The sequence below is a fragment of the Astatotilapia calliptera genome, chromosome 1 (genome assembly GCF_964374335.1).
Source record: "Astatotilapia calliptera chromosome 1, fAstCal68.1, whole genome shotgun sequence".
Lineage (NCBI taxonomy): Eukaryota > Metazoa > Chordata > Actinopteri > Cichliformes > Cichlidae > Astatotilapia > Astatotilapia calliptera.
Genome location: NC_137422.1, coordinates 11,175,347 through 11,195,102, shown reverse-complemented (window position 1 = coordinate 11,195,102; position 19,756 = coordinate 11,175,347). Strand labels below are relative to the sequence as shown.

At 40.6% G+C, this 19,756-nt stretch overlaps 1 protein-coding gene across 1 annotated transcript; it reads right to left on the bottom strand.

Annotated features, from left to right (window-relative positions):
• Positions 1-1,116: 1,116 nt before the first annotated feature.
• Positions 1,117-19,409, bottom strand: LOC113018770 (paired amphipathic helix protein Sin3a-like). The gene is made up of 21 exons (XM_026162154.2): positions 19,188-19,409; positions 16,397-16,613; positions 15,388-15,573; positions 12,717-12,823; positions 12,253-12,574; positions 11,916-12,167; positions 11,634-11,786; positions 10,423-10,578; positions 9,958-10,044; positions 9,163-9,281; positions 8,635-8,860; positions 7,944-8,060; positions 7,451-7,689; positions 7,190-7,373; positions 6,359-6,938; positions 6,068-6,237; positions 5,590-5,763; positions 5,384-5,476; positions 4,843-4,937; positions 2,369-2,576; positions 1,117-1,809 (listed from the first exon to the last, which is right to left on the bottom strand). The coding sequence occupies exons 2-21, from the start codon at positions 16,589-16,591 to the stop codon at positions 1,594-1,596; spliced, it is 3,879 nt and encodes a 1,292-aa protein (XP_026017939.1). The 5' UTR covers positions 16,592-16,613; positions 19,188-19,409; the 3' UTR covers positions 1,117-1,593.
• Positions 19,410-19,756: the final 347 nt, after the last annotated feature.

Sequence of the window (19,756 nt, the reverse complement as noted above, 5' to 3'; positions counted from 1 at the left end):
TGTGTTGAAGTTTATATTAAGAATATGTATATTTCTAATGTGAAACATGCTTTCCAGCATTTAATGTGATAGATATCCGTCTTCCATCTAACCTCACCTACATTATCTACAGGGCCAATTCCAATTTTATTAAACTGCTGAGAGGAAAAGGCAAAATGCGTAGTTTACATCCCTCTTTTAAGGGCATACAACATTCACATTTGTACTTCAGCCACAAATACAAACAGACAAACTGTGACTGAAGGAATTATTGCTTTTTCCTTGCTCCTTAATCTGTACACAAGTCACATAACTGACAGTCTCATACTATACATCAGTCAGTGTTTGTCGTTAGCACTTACCTTACACAAGAAAAAAAGATATAGTCTTCATAGGTGGCAAAACATCACTGAACCTGTCTTACAGATTCTAACCATTTTGCTTAAATACACAAAAAGCAGACAGTACTGATGAGACTTCAGTACTATATACATATACATACATACTGAACTTAAAAAAAATTATATATATAAAAAAAAAAAAAAAAAAGGACAAATTGTTGCTCAGCTACATTCAATCATCTTAAAACCACGAGTGATGTCTGAAGACTAAAAGGTAGAAATACACAGAACTGATCCAATCATGTAGAAACAAAGACTTCAGGGATCACATGTTCAGCAGAACATGAGCCTTTGGTTTAAAAAAAAAAAAAAAAAAAATAGGTAAAATTTTGTATTTCTTAATAAAAATTTTATTCAATTTCCAGCTAAAGACTGATTACTGTGCGCTCTGATGTACGCTACACCTCAGTGACATCTGTTTAAAAAAAACAAACAAACAAACAAAAAACCCAAAAAACTACTTTTATAAACATATTTACACAAAGTGTTTGGGCAGTCATAAGTTATTGTACTCGATACACAATGCTGGAACTAATGCCGAGCATCTACCCAGCAATCACTATAGATGTTTTTTTTAATATATAGAGTGCACCATTGCACCTTTACCACCAAAAGGGAGAACATTCACAGGCTATACAAGTTTACAGCAGGAACCCATATTAAGTTCCACGTCCACACACTTTAACAGAGGTAACTTGAACTTGTTTTTGCTACCTAAAGACAGAAGCTGAGGTCGTTTTGTTTTTATCTTCTGTAAAATGATAAGTTGCTCCTTATCAAACACTTTTCACTGTTAAGCTGCTGAGTTTTAGTTAGGAAAACCTTTACACTGAATTGCACCATGAAAACAGATGCTCTGAGTGTTTTTCCTCTGTATAGTCATTTCATGTAAAAATTTGCCTTTAACATTATAAATTGCTGCCACCCACTCAAATATACTGACAGCAAATTTTGAAAAAAAAAAAGTTCCATATTACATCTGCTGCAGAGTTTGCAGCATACGCTTTACAGACAAATTCCTGCAACAGGTGCAAAAAAAAGAAAAAAAAAAAAGAAAAAGAAAAAAGGAAAACTTAGATCCGGTTTGGATCATGGATTGAAAAACCCTCACAAAAAGTTTGGCAACTGAATCCAGTAACGGCAGCTCTGAGAATTCATCCTTGGCAGCTTGTTGTGTGGACACGTTAACAGCCAGTTTGCTGAGACACAAGTATTACGGTGTTTTGTACTTCACCCGGTACTTGTTAATGTTGAGATAATGGAGCACCTCAGGGCTGCAAGTCGTGGTGCAGGCCAACAGGCCTTGTCCATCTCCCATGAACCACTTGCGGCTTTCAGCGGCCATGTCACTGGTCACGTGCTCCTTGGCCCAAGTATCCAGCCAGGCGTGAAAGCGTCTGTGCAGGCGTGTGTTCACAAGCTGGTGGGACTGAAAGAGATAACAGGAACACGGCACAAAGGAACGTCACAAACTGTGTGTACATGAACTGCAAGGGCTGTCCTATAGCCAAAACCGATTGCGGATGTTCTGTCAGCGATATAGGGGGGAAAGAAAAAAAACAAGAAAGACAAAAAAGAGAGAAATTTGCCAAATGTACTTGGGCGTCTTGCCCAAGTAAAGTCTGGGGGAAACAGCTATGTCTCAAAAGACTATAAAAATTATTATTTTCATATTATTCTCATCCATCGACAATTGGATACAAATCAAGTGAACGTTATCCTGTATGAGAAAAATGTGGAGTACATCATAGTACATCATAGTACCCCACATACGCTTTATAAGACTGATCTAAATTAAAACAAATAAAATAAATGAAAAATATCTTTGTACTTCTAGCCATCACAAAAAACTGCTGCATGACCACACAGGCAAATTTAAATACTTGTGGTTGTTTTATGATTACTTACCATACAATTCTAACACTGAAGCTTATTGGACAAGACTAAAACAACATGGCAAACACATGCCTCTTAATTTTCGTCCTTACCTGATGAGCCCGTGTGAGCGCTGTGTGCCTGTACATGTAATCTTCTGACTTGCAGACATAAACCATCTTGTAGGAGTTCAGCTTGAACATGCACTCCATCTTCAGCTCGCTGCTGCCGTCCTGCGACTTGTCCGAGGAGCCTTTGGTCATTCTCTCCTGTTGCAGCTGCTCCCAACCTCTCTGGCACTTCCTTATCCGTCTCAAATTCCTAAAGGCCAAAAAAGATCGAGAGCCATGAATAATACTGACCGACGCTACAGAAAATTTCTTGATTACACCACACATCAGAAGAATACATCACTTTTTTTTCTTTTTTTGTTTTTAAAACAAAAGGAAATATCCAATTTCACTTGAGAAAGTTTTATGGTACGATTTTGTGCTTGACAGTACTTACTGGTCAATTTTAAAGCCTAAGATGTAAGGTCAGAGACGATACACGTACACAAATTTAAGAACAGTATTTCCAAATTTGAGAGGACTGTCCCTTTAAAAGAATTGTAGTTTTTTTAAACCCATGCAATCCAACTCACCAAGAACCAGCGATAATTAGTTAGGGAGTCAAATCATTCGTGGGAAATGTGGATCTATAAGAGCAGCAGAGGCAGCGGTCATTTCTCTGTACAGTGCACTTCCATTGCACAGCCACATTTTTCCAAATCTTATGCTTGGCAAACAATTGGATTCATCCCGATTTTGTGCAGGCAATTTTCTTTTCTTTTCTTTTTTAAAAAAAATGCAATTATTCACCCCACCTGAATGAAAGGTTTAAATGTGTACTTACCACAGAGGGTAAAGGTGAGCGAAGACTGAAACCATGAAGCATTTTTTGCATTCAGGGCTCCACTTAAAAGACATGACAGTGAGGCCAATTTCAAGTAAAAACGGTCACATCACAAACACTAAAAAAGGAAACTGCTGCCTGACCAGATACCAAATCCAAAAAATATGAGCAGAGGGTATTTCAATGTCTTTGACCAGAGTGTCATGAAAATGAGATGAAGACCCAACAGAAGTGAAAATTGATTTTTTCTTTTTTGAGTGAGGAAAGGCCAATTATTACTATTATTATTATTATTTAAATCTCTTGTGCTGCTGATCTCTCATAGATTTGATGAAAGAAAAAAGAAGACATGATGTGGGTGAGCCCACTGAGGAAATCATAGTCAGATTTATGCAATGGGTTAAAAAAGAGAAAACTCAAGAGCTTTTTTTTTTTTTTGCCTTTTTAAGAAGTTGTTTGATACGTATATGGTAATGGACAGCCATCTCAAAGTAACGAGACGAAAACAAAACCAAAAACACAAAAAACACCAAAAAAAGATGCTTCAAAAGATGTTCATGTGCAACACTCAGCCTTCACGCCTTCATGCACAGCTCTGAGGTGTCAGGAAAGAAATACACCAACATATGAGCATACAATTTAGACAATCATTTTATTTACAAACCCTACTCCTCTGTACAAGTGCTGCAGATAATGTGCTTAACCAGAGTTAAAAAACAAACAAAAAAAACCAAACAGAAAACCTAAGATCACTAATCTCTTTCAAACCAGGAAAAAAAAAAAAAAAATCTCACTGACAACAAAAAGTTGTAACGTGAGTGCACTGCTTCCCCTGAAAATTGTTACAAACATAACACTGGGTATAACAGTTGTGAACAAGTGAACATTTGAACATTTACAGTTTCAAACAGTGATTAAGTCACATACAGGACCTTTGATCTGAATACAATCACAAAGGGCATGATAAGGAAACCATGACGTCCCTTCTCTTCTTTTAACAAAAGTTTCTCTCAATCTGTTTTTGTCAAAACATCGTAGGAAAATAAAAAGGGAACAAATCCTTGTTTTGCCTTAAGCTTTTGCATTTATCGACTTCTATTCGTGCGTCACATAATCATTCATCACTTCAGTTCAATACAATGTGAATAATCGAACTAATGATTCTTCTTCTTTTAGCACTCTAAGGGGAGAAAAGTTCAAAACCCACAATCAAGCCAAAAACCATCTATAAAAACTTTACTTACTATAAATAAAATTCCCATTAAAAGGAATCAATAAATAAATAAATTCACTTTAAAAAAAAGAAAGAAAAAAGATGATCGTGTAAAGTGCTTCCATGTGAGGCAGAGGTCACAAAACAAACTGAAGAAGTTAAATTTACGGCCAGTGAGATTCTTAGCAGGCGGACATTCAGGCACCGCGAGCACAACTAATAACTCCTCAAACTTCCTCTTACAAAAAACAGGCAGCACGCTCACATCCACACAGTTTCCTCTTTTTTTTTTTTCTCAATTAGCTTTCAAAGTCAGGCTTGTGCTGAGGTGCCTCTGTTTCTATCTTGACAAAAATGACTTGTGTTTGGCAGCTGGTTTGGCTCGGCAACAGTTGAGTGGCTGCTCAGCTGACTAGAGCCTCGCCTCGGGACAGAAGCTTAAAGTGTGCAGACAAGAGGGAGACATGGCTGGAGCCTCACCTGGGGAGGAACACGGGCTTTTGTGCCAGATGCTCACGCAGCTCTGGGGATGAGGAATCTGAGTTCAGGTACCTGCCTACGTAGTCTGACCACTTCTGTGGAGGACAGAGCAGAACAGCAACCAACCATGTAAATAACAAAGACATACATTTAGGTTCTGTATGAAAGCAGGTTGGAGGTTATAGCCTTTAATTCTGGACCATGTGACACTCCTCAGAGTGTCGGAGGGTTTAAAATCATAGGTGCACAAATTAATAGCCAACACTAGTTTGCAGAGGTACATGTGTATGTAAACCACCAAGTACAAGGAATTTATAATACAGGAATATGATTAAAAAGTTTAAAACCAAGATGACTAGTGCTTGACTATTTATTAAATTGTAATATCAAACTATTACCTGATAACTAGTGCTATACTAAAAATTCTTGAAGGGCAAAACATATTAAGAGATACACGAAGCAATGCCACCCCAGCATCACATATACTACATGTCTACTTAATAAACTGCTGTGCACATGAAATGCATTTTGTGAGTCTTACTTCTGCCTCTGCAGGCTCATCAGAGTTTTCCTCTTCTGTATCCAGGAGCTCTACTGCCAGACTGACAGAGGCTTGGTTCTTCACAAATATCATCTGGATAAAACCAGACAACACACACAGAATTAGAAAAAAATACTGAGGGAGAAAAACAAAATAAAGTCAGCCTGTTTTAAAATATAATTATTCATTTCCGTGCTGTGTTGTACCTTGAAGCAGTTCTCATCCGGCATAAGCTGTTCTGCTTTGCGCTGGTATCCCCCCTCTGCGGTGGCCCTCGATGCCTGTGTGGGCAGTGTGCCCCCAGTGGCTTTATTGGAACTCTCGCTCAGATACAGGTCCGTCACACGCACAGACACATCATCAGTGACAAGGTGCTGGAGCTGTAAGAGTAGGTTAGTATGCAACGGGTGTGTCCACATCAGCATGTAGAATCAAAACAGCAGCACCTTCAGTGACTATAGATGCGTACATTTGATCATCGACTAGAGGCATTACTGAGTTTTGACGTGAGGAGCATGTCTATTTTATTTTCCCCCTTTTTCTTCTCCAAATTTAAGAACGAGCCTACAGCTCGCGATGCCACTCTAAGGTTAAAAATGTATTTTTTACCTTGAAGACGAGCAAATAAACAAATTGGTAAACAAATAGATGAAATAAAATGAGAAAATCTTAAAATGTGCTGACCTGCCGGACAATGCTTTGGATGAGTTTATCCATGGTGAAGGCAACGTAGGCATGGACCGTAAACATCTCCCTCAGGGAGTCCTCATACTGAGCCGGCTCCATGTTTCCATCCAAAAGATTGCGAACCATTTCCAAAAATACTGAGTAGTAGTCCTCCACATCAACATCCACTGCAGACAGAAAACACACACACAGTGAGTAATACATGGAGGAATTGAGGAGTATGACGCACCATGACTGAGAGGGTTCATAGCAAAACGTAACAGTTAAAAAAGTCAGTTTCTCACTTACTTGGCTCCTTCATCTTCAGCTGGATGGCTGGATTTTCGTTTTTCTCCCTTTTGAACCCCAACACTTCTCTTTCCCACTCTCGTTCACGAGCATCCTCTTCGATCTGCTTCTCAGCTTGCCCGTAAATTCGTAGCAAACGAGAACAGAGGATGTAGTGAAGACGAAGGAAGACATACCAGTAGTTGTTCACGTAGAACAAGTTGTAGGCATCGTCAGTTCCCCGGAGCTTCTGAGCTGCCGTGTTGCTGAACAGGAGCTTGGACTTGGTTGGGCTTCTGCCTGGCAGGCCATTGTGTTTCTTGCTGTCATCTTGATCCATCTCCGTGTCTTCGTCCTCTTCTTCCTCCTCCTCCACATCAGAGAGCTCACCTCGCTGTGCAAACAGCAGGTCGGGGATGAAGTGGTGGACTATCTGTTTGATCTTGCACTTGTCTTCTTTCTGGATGCCGACCTGTCTTTTGACGTGGTGAATGATGAGGGAAGCAGCATCCTCGAGGATCTGGCTGTCGTCGTAAGTCAGAGTCATGTGTGGGCCATTTGGTGGCGGTGTAGCAGACTCCTCTGATGCCCGCTCCTGGCGCTACAGGACAAATACAGGAGCATTTTAGACTGTAATGTTTTACGAAATTTACAGTTTAGCAAAATACATTAAAACCATTTACCTGTTGATTTTTATTTACAATTAGAGAATCATAATATATAACAAAGTGGAGCATTATTGTTTGATTCAAGGATAACTGCGGCCATAAACTTAGAATCAGTCTAGATTTATTCTGCATTTATAAATGTCAAATAACAAATAATAATATTGTTTAAAAACAATTTACTTACTTCATCATATAACATCTCAATTTCATTGAGCATGGTCTTTGAGCGTAATACTTTGGTGTCATTCTGCTTGAAGTTAATGCCTTGATGGTCAAGTGACTTCAGGTAATACTTTTCATTCTGCTCCCGCCAGATTTTGTTGAAGCCCCTTTGGGCTTCTCTCCACTCCTCATCCTTTATTTTTAATCTGAAAACAGAAGAAACAGATGTTATAAAACTGTAAAGGTGTGAGCTGAGGAGGACACACTAAAATCTAACTGTTACCTTTTTAGAACTATGGGGACGGACACAGCAGGGTTCTTCTTGAGTCCTTCAATGATGTCTTGAGCTTTGTCCCCATATATCCGCTGGATGGCTTTGCGGTGAATGACCTCTGAGGAGCCACCCATTGTGTTGTCCAGCTTGAAGCGTAGCTGCTCTTCTGCTGACATACGAGAGAGCCGTCGCTGCACTGTCTCGAGGGCTCGGATTGTGGCAAGGTTGGTCTCCAACACAATATCCAGCTACAAAAGGAACAATCACATTCAAATGAATAATTTCAACAGAACCAGATTTTGAAATGGGCACCTGGACAGTTCATGTGGTGTGAGATCTTTTCCTGTGGTTTTTTGACTCCTGAGCAAATCGCATCACACAGACATTTATGTAAAAGATACATATTATGTAAAAGAACCTCCATTATTCCATCTTCTTAACCTCTTCTACATCCAAGGGTCTTATTTTCATTTGGAGCGTGGGTGGACTGAGTATGTTTTACCTCAAAGCGCTCATCTTCACATCTGTAAATGTGTTCCTCATATTGTGTCTTCTTGGAGCTCACAAATGTGGAGTCCTCAGACCATGAAGGAAATGACACCCATGTGTCATTCAAAACCTGCAACAGGATGTTACACCATGCAGTGAAAACACATTATTGTGACTCTAAATATGAGATGCATTTCATATTTATGTAGCAGTAAAATAAAAATGCATGAAACTTAATGTAGTTAAAAATGTCTTGATTGTGTGGTGAAACACTGGGTTCAATAACATCAGTTGATCAAAGAAATCACTCATTATCTAAATTTAAATGGCTAGTTACAGCCAAAAACAGTTCATGTAGTTTATAAAATTAAAAATATGTTTTTCAGTAAGCAGATCATATCCTAACTTATTATCTAGACACTTAAACATAATAAGGTAACATTAAATGTAGCCAAACAGTTCAATGATCACTAACACTTCCACCAACTCACTGATCGACTAAGAACAAGATTGCTGGCATCTGCTGTCTGCTCAAGCCATATTTAACTACAGGTACCATCTGAACTTTACATCAGTTTCTGCTCCAGAGCACCCTGTGTGGGCCAAATACATTTGTTGTTGTACCTGGTGGCCCGAGGACAAAGGATAAAATGTACACTGTAAGACAAATACCTTTATTAAACCGAATTCCTTTAACGACTCACCTCTCTGCACAGCGGTGTTCTTCCTGTGCATTTGGGCTGCTGGAAACTCTTTGGCAGCGCTCTATAGCTGGACCCCAGCTTCTTGCAGGAAGAGTAGTCGATTTCCATGGCGATACCCTCTGTGGCACGCTCCTTGGGTAAACTCTCTGCATGGCTCGACTCTCCGTGACTGGACTCTCGGTAGCCCAAGAAGTTTTTAAACCATGTAAAAAGCTCGGGGAATTTTCTGTCAGTCATGGCACAACATATGTGAAATACAGAGTTATTGGTGCGGTTAGGGTTTAAATGTTAGCAACATATTTCAAACAAATGCAGGTGGTTTACTGGTTTACATTTGGGTGATTAAAGTTTCATTATGTAATGTTATGTATCAAAACTGTTTGATTTCAACTCAAATCTGACTTATTGGCAAGAAGAAGAAGAAGAAGAAGATAAAAACTCAAGAATTACGTACTGAACCAGTCAGTTACAAAATTGGACTACAGGTATGCCCCATTCAGTACCTAAAAACTGTATGTTTAAACTCACCCAAGAAATGGGATAACTAACTGGACCAGCTCAGTGCGTGAAATGACTTCCTGGTTGAAGATGTGCAAGCAGCGTAGGAAGTTGTCATATGCCTCAGAGCTTCGAAGAGCCTTCTTTACCTGTTAAAGTGTTTGCAGCCATGACAAATAAAGCAAAATGAGATTTAGGCTACGTCCACACGTACCCGGGTATTTTTGAAAACGCAGATTTTTCTATGCGTTTGCACCTTTCGTCCACACGTAAACTGCGTTTTCGGTCACTGAAAACGGAGATTTCTAAAAACGCCTGCCAGGGTGGATATTTTCGAAAACTCAGTTTTTGCGTTTACATGTGGACGAGAAAAACGGAGAAAACGCAGCGTCAAAGGTGTGCGCCTTTTGTGACGTCACACTTTGCGCCACGTTATTGTTTCGGTGAAATGAATTTCTACAATACTGTTACTTGTACTCTCTGCAGTGTTTAAATGCTTACATATACACACACCGTTACTGTCCCTCCACACATAGGACTGGGTTCTGCTTCTATGCCCCATCTTTGTTTACCATTTCCCACCGAGGCTTCTAGACTTCTGATTGGTCAACATTTCTACATGGTTAGGAATATATCGCCACCTGTTGCTTTGGCATGTTCCTAGCAGCGTTTTCCTTCATTTCTGCCTTTACGTGTGGACGGGATTATTTTTTAAAACAAAAAATCTCAGTTTTCAAAAATACCCGTGTACGTGTGGACGTAGCCTTATTTTCATCACAGATCAGTGCAAGTCTTTATACAAACACTCAAAATGACAATACTGACCTTCTCGAAGAACATCGTTTCAGTGCTGGTGCTGTGTTTGCTCACGTCACTCATGCCATGGTCCTTCCCTGTTATTTTAGGTTTCTTCTGCAATGGTGTAAAGAGATGTTGACTGTTGGAGGCCCTCATATCTCTGAGTCTTGGGTAGATTTTACTAACCCTAATTGCCAGTTTGTCTGATGAACTTGGGTTGTACTACTAACACAATCTAATAAACATGTTCTGTAGTAAATCCTCTTTTTATGAAATTACAGATGTTTTGCTTTTGTCAAAACTGTCTGGGGGCTGATATCTGGAGTCAATGTATTGTCCATACTTCTTAATTGTAGGCTTTCACTGATTGAAACAAAAAAGGCCTGTTTCCCCCTACATGTAATGCATACAAAATATATGAAATATTACCTTTCTGGTTTAAAGTACAAACAGCTGAATATATGCAGAGTCAGAGAGTAGATGGTTACATACCTTGACAGGTGGTGTGGTACCCACGCCTGAGGGTCTCCTGATTGGAAGGCCGTTCTGGCTCAGTCTCTGTTTGTTGTTCAGGAAGTGTCTCTTTACTGTGCCACCATGATCATTACGGACCGACTCTGCCCTGTCTGGTGTTGCTTTGCTCAGTAGCTAAAAAAAAGGGCAATACACATGATCTCAACAAAGCAAGACAACAAAATTAACAGTATGCAAAGAGAATTATGTAACAGGGCTCGCAAAATCGCTAGCCCGATCCCGGAGCTAGCGATATCTCCGGTCGGGCGACCAAAATCTATCTCAGCCCCGCCCGTTGGGTTATCATATAGCGGGGCGGGGCTGAGATAGATTTTGGTCGCCCGACTGGAGATATCGCTAGCTCCGGGACATCGGGCTAGCGATTTTGCAAGCCCTGTGTAAATACCATTGATTCGATTAAGTGAACCAGTGCTTTTCCTTCCAAGCTCTATTTTTATGCTTCAGTTCTACCGGAGTAGTGATGTGTGATTCTGAGCTAAAAATAATGCATCATACACTGGGCCTCTGTGCACCTATTGTGTGACTCAAGCCCTTTAGCACCAGCTCCTCAAACCAACTCTCTTCTGCTTGTTTTGCACAAACACTGTAAAAACAAAAGAAAACTGTAAACATACTAAAAAGCAGTTCTGTGGAGTTGAAGCTGATTGTAGTTACTAAGAGCTCATAAGTCCCTCAGCAGCTTTCTGTCAGAAATGTGCCTCCTGAAAGCAGGAAGCCAAACGCAAGAATAGCATATAACAGCTAATGAGTTTTCAGAATAAAACACTATCTGCACTGTGAGAAATCTTATGAAGGACAGAACAAAACCTTGCAACAACCTAGACCTGAGCTTAGTGAATTCCCTACGCTCGAAACAGTATTAGGGAATATTTTTGGAAGCACGGATGCACCGTCCAGATCTTTAAAGACCTGGAGAATCCACACCAAGGTGCACCAAAGCTGATCTGCCAACACGTGGTGGCCCAACACAATACTACAATACTTTATGCTGGTTTCTCTTTTAACTTGGCACCCATCTGTAAATCAATTTCATATCCAATGCAAACAAGTGGTTTTAAGGAAAAGATCAAAAGACAGACAGTTACAAGGATCCAGTAACTCCTAGTCATACCACGTATATTTGCAGGGACGTTTAATAAAATAATTGACCGTGATGTCTGGAGACTCACCACTGAGCTGTTGGCATCAGGCAGGAACTGCCCGAACTCTGAGAGCAGGTCCTCTTGGTTCTTGAAAAGTCTTGCAACTTGAGTGTAAACCTCCTGTTCAGTCAGTGCTGGGGTGTAGTTTCCTCCAGCTTCTTTAGCATTTCGCTGTTCCTTCTAAAAATATATATTTTTATAAATATACAAGATATGATATAATTAAAATTTACTTTCATGTTTATTTTTGCAGCTGCATATATCTTATAATATCTTAATAACAGTTTAATGCTGTGTATATTTCCTTGCCTGGTATGTGTGCAGGATTTCCAGGAAAGCTTTGTAGATGTCTGGCTGACCTTGGAAGCGATTTTTGATCTTGTTGACATAATTTATAGCATGGTTGAACTCCACGGGTTGGTTGTTTTGGATAGGTGGCCCACTGGATGGTGTGCTGCTGACAGGAGTGTGGGACTGAACTGAAGGAGAGCGGGGCGAGGCGTAAGATGGGATAGATGGATTGGGTTGGCTGGTGGGTGTATGGGCTGGAGACTGAATTGGCTGTTTAGAAGAACAACAAGTGAAAAAGGTCATTTAATGCATCTGTCATACTAGATGTAAACAAATAAAGAACATCGTTATCTACCTTGCTGGTTTTATTTGGAGCAGGCTGGGCAGGGATAAGTGGTTGGGTGGTAGTAGTGAGTGAGCCAGCCTGTGGCAGACTCTGGTGCTGGTGGTGGCTGGGGGCAGGCTGGCTGGGTGCTCCACTTGCAGGGATGTTCTGAACAGAAACACCGTGTGGTGTGATGTAGTGGATCTGATTTGGCGTGGTCACATTGACTAGATCGTTGGTTTGAACTTCAATCTTGTATCCAGGTGGCAAGAAAGTATTGAAACCCATGATGAGGTCTGGGTGGCCCTTGAAAAGCTGAGACACACGGTTGATGACTCCAGGAGTGTCAATGCTGTAGTAACAGAACAAGTTTTGGTACTTTAGTTTCTGAAACACTGTTATTTGGGTTCATAGAGATCACTTAGGTGTCATGGTAAAATACCAGTTTTTCTTATCAGATGTTAAGAAAAACTGGCAATAAAACAAAAACTCACCTCTGCGACTTGAACTCTTTCATGATATCAAGGAAGTCATTATAAACTTGAGGTTGATTCCCAAACTGCAGTTTTACTTGATCCAAATAAGACAAGGCATCTTCAACCTACAAAAAGAGAATGGAGAAGATTGTCAGATGATCACCACCAAAATGGCAAGACAGGGCAAAGGCAGAGAACTTGTCCCGCTGGTGCTCAGAAAACAACCTGAAGCTGAACATCTTTAAAACAAAAGAGCTCATAATGGACTTCAGGAGGCACGGACATTCCTCTGTTATTATAAATGGAAAATGGGTGGAATCTGTCTCCACCTTCAGGTTTCTGGGCACCCACATCTCCAATGATCTCATCAGGACCCACAACACCAACGCCTGGGTAAAGAAGGCCCAACAGCGGCTGTCCTGAGGATGAATAATCTGGACCAGAAACGGCTGCTGGCCTTCTACCGCTCCTCAGTGGAGAGCGTGCTCTCCTACTGCCTGGGTGTTTTGTACGCATGGGCCACTACTGAGAACAGTAAGGCTGTGGAGAGGGTAATTAACACCCTATGCCACCTTTCTGAGCCTCCTGTCTCAGAAAAACCAGGGCCATCACAGGTGACCCCTTGGACCCCGCCCACCACCCGTTTGACCCTCTGCCCAGTGGTCGGTGCCTCAGGACAATCAGGTCCCACACCTCCAGACCCACTAACAGGCCCCCGCCTCACCAATCTGAGACATGGTCTGAGTAACCGTCAACACTCAGGCCACTCACATATGGACCCTATTCAGATCGAGTCTTTTCTTTGCACTACCTCCAGTCACTATGCTCTCCATTGTGTGCCCTTCTATTGTTTTGTACATATTCCTCTAGTTTGACTCTTCTGTTTGCTATTCATTCCTGATATCGTTGCTATGTATATTTTTTTATCCTGCACAGTTGGCATTGGAGCACCCATTATTTATTGTACAGTAGGGCTGCCACGATTAGTCGACTATCAAAATCGTCGACAACTGATTTAATAGTCGACGCGTCGTTTGAAGCTTTGTAAGATCCCAAAAGACGCAGGAATAAGTAGTAGGATTTAAGAGTGTAATAACGGATTTAAACAGAAGATGGCAGCACTGCATGTACAAGGATGCCAGCTGCCGTTAAACCCCGAAGAAGAAGAAGCTGTGTCCCAGAATTCATAGCGTGGCCCAGCTCAGTTTCCAAAAATGGCGGCAGCTAGTTAGTTTTAATATTACTCTTATTATTCTTTCTGGGTCACAAAATAAACGTTTAACATATTTTCAGGCGAGAATGTAGCTTTGTAAACCTCAAATATCTGCTCAGTTTATCAGGACGCCACATATTTTCAAAAGCACTCCGACGTTTTCGGAGACATCTGTTACCCACCAGCTCGATAGCTAGCCGGAGACAAGGCTCACTAGAACCGGTGAGAACACCGGACTCCCGAAAAATTGTTTTCAAACCTACCGCCGTCTTTTGCTACTCAGGTTAAACATGATATATAAGTCACTTAGATAACTTAAAATGTTATTGTTTGGCTTTTTTTTTAGTATTTTATTTGTTCCTGAGTAAATCGGTTTGGCTGAGATTAAAGTAATTGCAAAAATAATCGGTGACTAGTTGACTATCAAAATAATCATTTGTGGCAGCCCTATTGTACAGGTACAATGAAAATATAAGGGCTACTCTATTCTAAAATGGCAAAATCATATAAAGCTGCTCAACTATACCAAAAACTTAATGATTGACTAAATTAACTAAACATTAACTTTAAATATAATTCCATTGAAAAACAAAAATCAATTGAAAAGAAGTGCCCTGACTAGGCTTTGTTTTCTGCAACAGCTGATTTTCACTGGACCGAAAAATACACTGGGATATATGATAACAAGGTGGCAAAAGACTTATGTGTCCCAGAAGACCCGAACAGAAGACTCAATATTGACTCAACTGTGCAGATGTGTTACCTGCTGTGCATCACCCAATGTGGTCTAGGTATATGACTTCAAAGGCGTAGAGACAAAGGTCGCTGCAGGCAATTTTTAATAATCCTTTAACAGCGTCAACCTTCAAAAATATTGTGAATTTTTAGCTCCATGTCTATAATCTCTCATCTTGCTGTATTAACCAGGGACTTTGAGCTTTTAGAGAGGGGGGAAAAATGCTCACTGGTGAAAAGGGAAGTGGTGCACTTGATTATAAGGGCGAGGGAGAGAGAGAAAAGATGTCCATGTAGCAAAAATGAATGTTAAAAGTAATTGTTTCATCTGATTTCTTTTAAACTGCTGGAAGCCACAGCGGTAATTAATTTGGCATTAAAATCCGACTAATCGCCCAACCATATAAGTTGATAAGTAGAAAAGGTTTAGGATGTTGATGAAAAGATATATATAACAAGCACGCCAGCTTCAAGACTATTTCCCTTTTTAGCCGTTGTCTATTGGACTTTGTTCACCTCTAACGAAGGGTGAACAATGTGTATGTATCTGAATGCCTCCTGTGTAGAAAGATGATGCTTGTTGCTGCTCTACAAAACATACTCCTCACTCTGTCCTTTCAGCATGCAGACACAATGTAATTTTAAAGGCATTCGCTTTTTGCCTTTGTGCACTTGGGATGAACAGCTGTTTTGGTTTATTCTGGTCCTCATGTTTTCATATATGTGGTGATGTACAGATACCTTCAGCCGCTGAAATTGCTGCTGTCCTGTGGCTGAAGGCATGGGTGCAGGTGGATGAACATGACCTTGGACCACTGCAGGGCCCTGTGACGGCACTGCTAGAGCGTGTGAGTGAGGACCAACGTGTGGTGCTGTATTGTTGTGTCCATGCCCATGTCCACTTGTGCTCTGAGGCATTGCAGAAACCTTTGAGGAACAAATAGATATTTTATATAATATAGACATTTAGACAAGATTAACCATGTCACTAGCAGTATTGTAAATATTACAGATTACATTCTTGCAAAATAAAGGTAAAGAAAATCAAATCAAAATGACACCTACTTCTTAAACACATTGTTAAATAATATAATATATATAATAGGGCTGCTCAATTAATCGAATTTTAATCACGATTACGATCTGGGCTTTCAACGATCATTATAAATGACTGAGTCGATTATTAGCACCTCCCTCGTGCTTTACTCTCGCGCTGCTCCGTGTGGCAAATCGAGTGCACCTCTCTGCATTTCGAACACGTGTCACAACAATTAAGAGGACCCGAGGGAAGCTCCGAAAGCTAAGCAGAAGTTATTTGGAGAGGAGAGTGACTGCTGTTGGTTGAAAAGAGAGGTAAAAAAAAACTTCAGTGGTGTGGAAACATTATGGGTTGGCGGAGTCAGACGTGGATCAAGTAGACATAGTGTGTAAACTTTGCTACAGTGTCGTAGCTGCACCACAGAGCAACACTGCAAAGTTCACTAAACATAGATGTTTACATTTTTCATTTATTTTTTATATTGCAAACATTTGCACTGTTATCAGTATTTGCACACTATTTTATATTATTTTTTGACAATCTTTAAAGTCATTATTCAATACATTGTTATTGTTAAATAAATATCGTCAAATAATCGAGATCTCAATTTCAGTGAAAATAATCGTGATTATAATTTTTGCCATAATCGAGCAGCCCTAATATATATATAATATAAACACTTCTTCAGGTATCTGTGCAGATTTATCATACCTGGTAGCCCTGGGGAAGAGAGTACTGGATGCTGGTCGATGGCTGCATCTTGTCTGCAGGTGCCTCTATTACAGTAGGGGCCGGGGCAAGGGCCCGGTGCTGGAAGTTTTCTGTAATTCCTTGTATTTGAGGTCGGCGTAATAACTGCTGCTGAGGCGCAAGTATTGGTTCCTGGTCCTCCACACGCCTCTTCATTATATACACATAGTCAAAAGGGCTAGAGGGGGGTAAACAACAATGGACAATTTACAAGCTGTTAGCATTTGCCAATTTTTTTTTTTTTTTAAACACACCCACATTTTATTTGTGTGTGTGTGTGTGTGTGTGTGTGTGTGTGTGTATGTGTATATATATATATATATAAAATGCAACTTACAAATGGAAACTGCAACATGCTGATTAGCATTTTTCTCTCTGGCTAGCTGATTGATTTAGACAGTGATCTCCAAAGCGGTCTAACATACCACTGCATGTGATTAAATAGATAATAAACTGGCCTGCATTGTTTTAACAGTGACAACAACAGTAAGTACTCATTCATTCACAATGGTCAAATTAAATTTGAGTTTCACAACTCAAGCAAAACTTTTCTCACAAGTGTCACACAGATAGGTAATGGCAACAAATATTAGGACAATTGTTGCAAAGTGGCTTAAGAGCTGGGCTTTAAGCAGTGGCTTCCAAACAACACTCCTTTGACATAATTAAGCTCCGAATGTGACACCAATCTGTTTTGCTTCATTGTGCTTCCTCAGTGTACACAGAGGCTTTACAGGACTTAGGTTAAACCCAATGATATTTGGTGGTCTTCTGAGAGAACTAACAGTGGTGTGAAAACACACCTTCTTTGACAGATATAGTCTGTGTACATTTTTTGGCTGAATAGTCCTGATTTAACTGATAGATTAATTCATCAACCATTACAGTGACATATTTTAATTAACTTAAATAATTCTGTATTTATTTATTACTGAGTTATTATAATAAAAACAAATGCAGATACCAACGCACTCCACCATAAAAGTAGTAGTAGAAAAAAACACAAAGCTATGAGCAAAAGTGATTATTTAAGGTTGTCCGTAAATAGACATGCCATCATGTTCAGCAGACTGACTGTGGCGGCTGGCTAGGGGCCGTCTTTCAAAAGACATTAAGACAGAGTGACGCTGCCAGAGCTGTCATTGAGTCGACTCAGTGAGACAAATGATAATGATAACGTTCAATGCACATGTATTATGTGCATTTTTTTTCTCCTGTAATATTTTTTTATAACACAGGTACAAACCTATTGGTTATGCCATTCATTCTCCTGTAAGCATTCGTCGCATGTAAGACTTTAAGCATATGCGAACACCGCCGATGACTAGACTTTGAGTTAATATTTTTACGTTTTATTTGTATATTTTACAACTTAAAAAATACACGGGGGTGTGGAAAAAACACGTTTGAGAAAACGTAACAAGTTAAACTTGTAGCTGCAAGCACAGCGCCCACCATGAGTATACAGTAAAGAAATTTATCGACGGTTCCTAAGCAAACGTCACCGCATTTGCTAAGAGGAGAGGAGACATTGTGCCTCACTGCCGCGCACAACCAATTTCGGAAAACACGGTGACTGAGCGTACGGTCTTCATTCGCCGAGATCGTGTCTGTAGCGTATCCAGCTTCAGAATTTCTATGCCGAAGCGCTACGCAAATACGGCAGATAGTAAATTGTGTCGAAACTGATTAAGTAGGACTAAAAGAAACTTGAAATTTCGCCGACAGTCAACGTTTTGCAGGCATGTAGGCGCTGTCTCTCTCTTGCTGGCTGTAGCCCTGCCGTATCCCCTCCCCCTCTCTCCCAAACACCGAGCTTGTAAGGCTATCGGTTTTCGGTGAGCTGACCGCTTTCGCTAGTCAGATGGCTGACGTTGACTTCAGTTCTAGCTTCAAAGTTATGTGGAAAGCAAGTTACCCTCTGCTTCGTGCAGACTGACAGTTAAATGTTAGAGAAAAAACCGGAACATATCAGTTTGTCACAGCCGGGTCTTCGTTAACAGCCCTCAGTAAACGGGAGTCTAAGTAAAACATTAGACGAGCAAAACATACTGGCTACCTGACGTTACCCTTGCCGTTGGGTAGAAGACGTCGAAAAGAAAACAGCCATGCCTAATCGCATCAGATAACGCGGCAACACAGTCGGTGGCTTAGTTTGTAGCGTACGGGGTACCGGTACAATTGGGGCAGTTGAATTAAGTTTCATGGTCAGTAATTAATTTGGCTATGCTAGGTGGTTAGCTCAAGAAGAACACCAGCTAGCCAACAAGCTAACACTTCGCACAGCTAATGCAAATGTCGCATAAACGGCAAGTTAAGCTAGAAGTTGCAAAAATGATTTTTTTTCCTCCCAGCCAAAACTACTTATCTGTCAGTTACGTTACTTTGACATCACCCCGATCCAGCAATAAAAATCAGTTGTAGCAAGAACAAACTGTGATCAAAAATACATGTTGTCAGGTTAGCCTGTAAGCTAGTTCATGGTCGCCGCTCTTAGATTGCTAACCTAACCAGCGACTTGGTTCCACTGACTTGTCGACACTGCAAGTTAACGCAACCGCAAATAAACTCCCACACTATTCTGCTATAACACTAAACTACACCAGCAACAGAAAGTAATCCGCGTTGGCTCACTATTTGGAGACTAGACAAGGTTATTTAGTAGCTAACTGATTGCTATGTTAGCACAACAACCAACCCCCCTCATCACTACAGACTCTCCGGCTAGCCAGCTAACACCACCTTAACTTACCTCGGGGAACCGCCACCAGCAACAACTTGACCCACCAGTGGAAGGGATCTCGACCAACACGCCGCTACTCGTGCATTCACCCGACAGTGGAAAAAAAGCGAAGTTTTAAGAAGTAGCCGTAATTGGAAATGTGGAAAATCAAACTGGCCGTAGTGGCTACGTCGCTAACAACAGTGTGTGTGTGAAGCGCTGTTCCTTGAACATAGAGGTGTGTCTATTGGGAAGGGCGGGTTGGTCTCCTCCCAGTTTGAACCGGGATTGGTCAGCACTACAGAATGAAAACAAATACAGTTAAGGCTGTGGGCCAGGCCTGTACCATACCTTTGGTTAAAGGCGTCTATGGTCATGCCAAGTGCAGGGTCATCAGCATGCCATGGACGGCAGCACGCCTTCCATGGCATTACGTGTACGGCACAATATACTGAATTCAACAGATAAGCTCAGTAACTTTCTTGTCAGTTACAATGACTAACGTATACAGTTAGTGCATTTAATAAGTATTTATTTGCACTGATATTTAGGCTTATATATGTATTATTCTACAACTGATTCTGATATGACACCACACA